At 41.9% G+C, this 7,590-nt stretch overlaps 1 protein-coding gene across 2 annotated transcripts in view; it reads left to right on the plus strand.

The window, feature by feature from the left end:
* The first annotated feature begins 1,771 nt into the window (after nucleotides 1-1,771).
* The window catches only part of TAF9B (TAF9B RNA polymerase II, TATA box binding protein (TBP)-associated factor, 31kDa), a 14,185-nt gene continuing 8,366 nt past the window's right edge, over nucleotides 1,772-7,590 (plus strand). Inside the window, exons 1-5 of one of the 2 annotated variants that reach the window (XM_005872858.2) lie at nucleotides 1,772-1,870; nucleotides 2,480-2,561; nucleotides 2,882-3,018; nucleotides 3,110-3,244; nucleotides 4,046-4,121. In XM_005872858.2, the coding sequence (XP_005872920.1) occupies nucleotides 1,820-1,870; nucleotides 2,480-2,561; nucleotides 2,882-3,018; nucleotides 3,110-3,244; nucleotides 4,046-4,121 (481 nt within the window). In that variant the 5' untranslated portion in view covers nucleotides 1,772-1,819. The remainder of the gene's footprint in view (nucleotides 1,871-2,479; nucleotides 2,562-2,881; nucleotides 3,019-3,109; nucleotides 3,245-4,045; nucleotides 4,122-7,590) is intronic. The other variant, XM_005872860.2, reaches the window with a different exon arrangement.

The following is a 7,590-nucleotide window of genomic DNA, read 5'->3' on the forward strand; positions in this document are numbered from 1 at the left end:
TTTTTAAATTGTGTAGCCTGTACATATACTACCTATTCAAAAGGGAGAAAAGTATTACTCTTACATAGAGGTTGCCTGCGGTGAGTTGGGAAAGGTGCTAGCAGAGCATAGGTATCAAGGTTCCCACTGGAAACAATGTGCTAAGAATATAAGGTTCTTGGGGAACCTATGCAAAGTTCAAGATGGATGCCTGGGGATGACCAATTCAGACAAGTCCTATGAAGTAAACTCCTGCTTAAAACTGAAGGGCCCATTAATCCCCCAAAATCAGTATGAATTTTTGTGTGAGGAAAGCCATTGGAGGGTTTTAAGGAAAGGAACAGAATTATTCGATTTATGACTAAGATCCCTCTGGCTGTGTGGAGAATGGGGGGAGGGCACAATTTTGGGGACATATTTCTGTAGTCTTGGTGAGGAGGCTGTTGGCTCAGACTGTTAGCAAGGTAAGGCTGGATGGAGACACTGATAGACTTTGCGAGGTCACCTTGACAGGACTTGCTACTAGATTGAGTGTGAATTGTGAGGGAAAGATCATAGTATGGCTGACTGCTGGGTCAAAGTGCCTTTTCCTGGGATGGAGAACTCCAGGGCATTAGTGGATTGTGGAGGAGTAAGAAAGAGTCCTCTTTGGAACACTTTAAACCAGAGACGGTTAAGCCATGCACATTTTTCTTAAATCATTCAGACTGTTCCGTGGAGAGTGGGGTGGGGAGGGCATCCGAGAGGCAAGCAAGGGCCCTGGGTGGGCTTCAGCAGAGACAGAAAGAAAAGTATTCAGGGCCAAGGATCAAGGCTGAAGGGGCTCCAATGAGGAATCCTGCAGGCAGTCAAGGGATTTAGCTTCTCATCAGTATAAAATGGACAATCTTGACGGGGCCCAGAGCTGACCAAGAGCCTGTTGTATGGAGAACAGGGTATAGAACAGAATTGCTAGATTTAGCACATAAAAACACAGAATGCCTTGTTAAATTTGAATTGCTAGGTTCGCTGGAGACCACATGAGGCCGAAAGGGGTAAAGAATTATGAATTTATTGGGTCATCTGGATACCAGATGGGCTGAGCCCCAAAATGGTGCCAGCCCCCAAAGACGGGGAGTCAGGTTTTTAAAGGACTCTAGGTGGGCTTTTTCTGGCCAGAGAATTCTCTGTGCAGGTCTGGATTCTGGGAAACTCCTGAGGGGAGAGATAATGGTCTTAGCAAGTGGAATGTGGTCTCAGCAAGTGGAATGTCCATTGTGAAGTGGACCAAAGGTCAGCTCCCAGGGGAGGGGTATTGATTCAATTCTTTGATCAGACCTAACATGAATGTCACATCAGTAACACGTAATTTTGTAGAAGTATAGCCTGGGTGATATTTGAGATATACTTATGCTAAAAATGTAGTTGTTGATCTGCTATTCAAATTTAACCCGTGTTCTGCTTTTGACCTGACAACTCTACCACAGGGCCAGTGGAGGCAGGGCCCCTGCAGGGATTCCAGGGAAACTGAAGGGGTCAAAGTGGCAGCAGGGGAGGTGTGAGGAGAGGCCCCAGAAAAGACAAGAGCGGCCTTTTGGGTGCACTTCTGCGGAGAACAACACTGGGAAGAGGAGCTTCTCAGCTCTTCCAAGTGTTGGCCGGGGGTTTCTCAAGGAAGTTTTGCCCGCACCTTCCGAGCCAATAGGCTCCCCATCCTCCTCCTCGGGGATGGGGAGCTGCTGGGAGGAGGCGGTCTGCAGGGCGTCGCGGTAACCCCGCCTTCCGCACCCCCCGCGGGTGGAGCCTGAGCAAGGAGCTCCCAAGCAGCCTTCTCTCCCCGGATGACGAACGGCGGGAAAACATGGAGTCGGGCAAGATGGCGCCTGGCAAGAACGCTCCGAGAGACGCCTTGGTGAGTGCGAGAGATGAGAGGCGGGGCGCAAAGCTCGGCACAGCCAGGAACCTGGGAGGCAGGCGCAGGCGTAGGCCTGAGAATGGTCTTGCGTGCTGGCTTCAGCCCAACTTGGGCGGCCCGGAAGGAATGGGATGGGGGTTCTGGCTCCGGGGCGTCCTCCCGCCATCCGGGGGCCCCGCCGGAGCGCGCAGGCCAGCAGCCGGGCTTTGTCTCCGGGACCTCGGTCCTCGCCACCTCTTCGTCTCAGCTGCAAGTGTAATGTGCTCGTACTCTGGCGTCCAGAGTTCTGGTGTTAGCTAGCCTCCCCCATCGCCACATCCGAAAATGACAACCAGCTGTAGCCACCCCTGCCTCCGCTGGGAAAACCAAACCCGGCCTTCTTCTCTCTTTGCACCCCACCTCCCCGCCCAAATGAAAGTTTTCTGCAAAGAGGGTGCTACAGCATTTGGTGTGTTCCTGACACTCACTTGTGAAGAAAAGGAGGAGTACAAGTTTGGAGCCCAGAGAACAGGGACCTTGTATCATAAGTACAGATATTACCTTGGGTCCAGTCTTGATTTCTAATACCTAGATTATGCATCCGGTGTTTCTTATTTGAATCCACAGGTGATGGCACAGATCCTGAAGGATATGGGAATTACGGAGTACGAACCAAGAGTTATAAACCAAATGTTGGAATTTGCTTTCCGTAAGTTAATAAAACACCAAAAATTTGCCTACTTTGTGAATTTGAAAAGATTGTTTTATTTTAAGAACATTTTCAACTAAATTACTTTTAACAGTTAACATCATAGAATTCAGCTTAAAGCAGTAAAGAGAGCTCAAGATAAGGGGAAATGGTATTTATACTGAGATATATTTTTAATTGATCATAGAGATAGAACAATTAGATATTAAAAACAAAATGCATAAACTAATTCAGAAATCAATGGAATCTTCGATTAAGAAAAGTGGCCATAAATATTAAGCTAGTCTCATGTTTAAGAAAATAATGTTTTGTTCTTAAAGGATATGTAACTACAATTCTGGACGATGCAAAAATTTATTCGAGCCATGCTAAGAAACCTAATGTTGATGCAGATGATGTGAGACTGGCAATCCAGTGTCGTGCTGATCAATCTTTTACCTCTCCTCCCCCAAGAGATGTGAGCAAACGTTTATTTAAAGTTAATTCGACTTACAATTTTTTCGTTGTAGTTATAATAAGGTTTTTTGGTTTTGTTTTTGTTTTTTTAGTTTTTACTGGATATCGCAAGGCAGAAAAATCAAACCCCTTTACCTCTGATTAAGCCATATGCAGGACCCAGACTGCCACCTGACAGATACTGCTTAATATCTCCAAACTATAGGCTGAAGTCCTTAATGAAAAAGGTAAAAACTTTTGGTCAATTTAGCTTTTTAAACAGTTGAGATATATTAGGGGAATTTGTAAAAAGCAAGTAGTTAGTACAGTAGATTAAAAGCTAAGATAACTTAATTTACTAGGATTGTTTTTTAATTTGCTGCTTTGAAAATACCATGTCTGCAGTTACCTGCTATGTTAAAAAAACAAAATATAACATCTAAGATGTTTAGAGCTAAAAGGAGCTTCAGTGTTCATCTAACCCAACACTCATATTTCACATCAGGAAAGTGATCCTAAACTTACCTATGTAGTTAGTAGCAAAGCTAGGACTGATATTCAGGTCTCATAATTCCCAATTGTTCCACTTTACCATAGTTTTTTAGTGAAGCCTGATTATACACCATCAGGAATTGAACTTGCTTTCTGAAATATGACCTAAGGCTCTCCCACCACTGAAAAAGTTCTCACATTGGGCTGCTTTTGATGTCTGAAATTCCACTATACTAGTAAGAGTTTATTTTGGGAGGCTGAGATGTTGACTAGTTAAGATAAGATTAAAAATTATAAGGAAGTTAGCTATTATCCCCAAATAAGACTCTACCTTAAACCAAATACGATATAATTATATATTAACTTATATACATACTCACATCCATTTATGAAAACCCTAGTTTTAATGTTAAATTTAGAACACTAATAGAACAAAAACAAGACATTCTTGCCATGGATTATCCATTAATAATTCACATCAACAATCCTAATTTCATTCCTGGTAAGTTTAAGTGTCAAATGTGAACAACATTAAAACTAATTTGTTAAACCCTTAGGGACCTAACCAAGGAAGACTACTTCCACGGTTAAGTGTTGGTGCTGTTAATAGCAGACCTACCACTCCTACTATAGGTAAGTGAGAAGGGAAATGCCTTTTCTGGGTGGTAAAGAAGTGCCTCAGCACTTGATTTTGAGCTATAATCCAAATCAAAAGGTGAGTCAGAAATTCCCATATGTGTGTTGCCATCATTACATTTACTCATCCTCTAGTAAAGCTATAGACATATATTTTATCAGATTTCAAAATGAGAAAGCCATAAAGAATATCTGATCCCAAATGAGTATAAATGTGGACATTACCCAACCTTGTGGTTAGTATAAACTATAATACCAATAGTTTAAGCTGTGTTCTTTCTGCCTCTTATACAAATGAAGTTGCCAAATACACTCATGGCAGTAGCCAATTTATTATCAGAAATTAAAGAAATTTCTGAATAAATTGACAACAGAATGCAGTCAAAAGAAAGTTTTAAAATGTACAAAAAGTTTAAGGATATCAAAGGGAAAAAATTCTGTTTTAATACTAACCACTTCAAAAGTAGCACTGATTGTCCTATACCAGGGGTGGGGAATGTCCAGCCCATGGGCCGTATAAGGCCCAAGAAATCATTTGGTGTGGCCCTGCCAAGGCATTAGGGGTGAGTTAATTAAATATCTGTCCAAATATAGCAGGCTGATTTGTTTGTTTGTTTGTTTGTTAATCCTCGCCCAAGGATATTTTTTCATTGATTTTTAGAAAGAGTGGAAGGGGACAGAGAGAGGAAAAAACATGGATGTGAGAGACACACATCGACTGGTTGCCTCCTGCAGGATGGTGAGTTATATGCACTTGACCAGAAATTAACCTGGGACCCTTTAGTCCATGGACTGATGCTCTATCCACTGAGCCAAACCGGTTAGGGCAACAGGCTGATTTTTAAGTTGATAATTTTGTATGGCCCATGAATGATGTTATAAATATCCAAATGTCCCTTGACAGAATTAAGGTTCCCCACCCCTGTATCCTGACCCCTTCATCACTGCCTTCATCTATGCCCATCCATCATTCTTTGAGCATTTCTTGCTTTCTGGCAAAAGATGTTCCAAGCTCAGCTTATATTTCTACCCAAGTCCTAGAATCAGCCATTTCTCAAAAGAGCGCTGGTTCCTTTTAGTGGAGAATGGTATTTTTTTATTATTAAATTTATAGGGGTGACATTGGTCAACATGAACATATAGGTTTCAGGTGGGGGTTTCAGTGTTACAGGATCTGTATATTGTGCCAAGTGCTCACCACCCAAAGTCAAATCTTCTCTTGTCATCATATATTAGAACCCCCTTCTCCCCCAACCCACTTCCCTCTGGCAACCACCGCACTGTTGTGTTCACGAGTTTGTTTTATATCCCACATATGAGTAAAATCATATGGTTCTTAGCTTTTTATGACTGACTGATTTCAATTAGTATAATGTTCTCAAGGTGAGAATGATATTTAGGAGTTGCAGTTGGGGGTCAATCAGGGAAAACGGAGACATATGTAAAACTTTAAACAATAAAAAAAAAGAAACCATTATTTGCATCTTTTTTAAAATATATATATTTTATTGATTTTTTACAGAGAGGAAGGGAGAGGGATAGAGAGTTAGAAACATCGATGAGAGAGAAACATCGATCAGCTGCCTCCTGCACAACTCCTACTGGGGATGTGCCCACAACCAAGGTACATGCCCTTGACCGGAATCGAACCTGGGACCTTTCAGTCCACAGGCCGATGCTCTATCCATTGAGCCAAACCAGTTAGGGCTATTTACATCTTTTTAATGTCATTGATTAGATAATAAGGAAATCCTATATAATAAAAGGCTAATATGCAAATTGACCAAATGGCAGAACAACCAGTCGCTATCACACGCACTGACCACCAGGGGGCAAACGCTTAACGCAGGAGCCGGGCTCACAGCTGGAGAGCACAGTGGCGGTGGCAGGAGCCTCTCCTGCCTCAGTAGTAGCACTAAGGACCCCTTGGCGGACATCCCCCGAGGGATCCTGGACTGCGAGTGGGTACAGGTCGGGCTGAGGGGACCCCCTCTCCCCAGTACATGAATGTCATGCACCGGGCCTCTAGTATATAAATAATAGATTTAGATTTCCTGATTTTTTTTTGTCCTAAATTCTTGCTGGATTTCTTTCACAAAGTATTTTCAGAAAAAAAAAAATCCCTTCTCTTTGATCAGTATTGTTTTCTGGCTCTTATTGCTTATAACTTGAGTCCTGTAGATGTCATATAACTCTGGTGTAAGCACCATTTGATTTTTGAGGTGTGTAGATAATCTCTTCATATTCTTAGGATATGAAGTTACATTTCAGCATTTTCAAACCAGCCTAGTATAGCATTATTTGTACACTTCTAACTTCATGTGACTTCTGTGAATAGAAATTTGCATATAAGTTTGTGTAAGGTTTTGGTCATATACTGCTCATCTGTAGATTCATATTAAGTGAATACGCTTTTTTTATATTGATTTCAGAGAGGAAGGGAGAGGGAGAGAGAGATAGAAGCATCAATGATGAGAGAGAATCATCAATCGGCTGCCTGCTGCACGTCTCCCACCAGGGATCGAACCCGCAACCTGGGCATGTGCCCTTGACTGGAATCAAACCCAGGACCCTTCAGTCTGCCACTCTATCCACTGAGCCAAATTGGCCAGGGCTACCCTTTTTTTTTTCTAAGTCTAAGCTTGGTAATCAGTTACACATGTTTTTCGTAAGTTAACCAATTTGTTATCAGTTGTGATTTTTATTCCTAGTTAGATCACTTCTTGGCCTTTTTGCTACGATCAATACTGTCGTTTTTCCCAGCCAGTGTGGCTCAGAGGTTGAGTGTTGACCCAAGAATCAAGGGGCTGTGGGTTCATGTGGTCAGTGCATATGCCCAGGTTGCAGGCTGGATCCCTAGTAGGGGGCATGCAGCAGGCAGCTGATTGATGGTTTTCTCTCGTCAATGTTTCTATCTCCCCCTCTTCGTTCCTTTCTCTGAAATCACTAAAAACATATTTTAAAATAAAAGGTGCAAGTTTTTAACTTTAAATTTTTTTCCAATGGGTTTTATAATGCATAAGACCTAAGCAACTACTCTGTTGAATTTTAAAGCCTAAACTTCATACTTACTTAAATGTTAACAATTCCTTACAGTAATGGCTAAGAAAACACCTACCTACTGTGAAATTTCTTGACCAAATAAAACTTATGACTGCTTCATTAAACATCATCAAATTCTTTGAACCACTCTTTAATACATAAGAAAACTTGCCTAGGGATGAAGATATAAAGTTCTCACTTCCTGAGTTTGTAAGAGAAAGCCCTAGAACCCAGATTTCTGTGTACTTTTAGGCTTTCTTCCCCCATTAAGGCTTTCTTCTACTTTGTTCCTGGAGATGATGACAGTTGTAGGTTTTTTTCAATGATAGTTGTAGTTTTTCTTTTTTCTTTTTAATCTTTATTGTTCAGATTATTACAGATGTTCCTCCCCCGCCCCCACCCTCACACTCCAGGGCTGGGAATA

This window comes from Myotis brandtii, unplaced genomic scaffold (assembly GCF_000412655.1).
Source record: "Myotis brandtii unplaced genomic scaffold, ASM41265v1 scaffold394, whole genome shotgun sequence".
Lineage (NCBI taxonomy): Eukaryota > Metazoa > Chordata > Mammalia > Chiroptera > Vespertilionidae > Myotis > Myotis brandtii.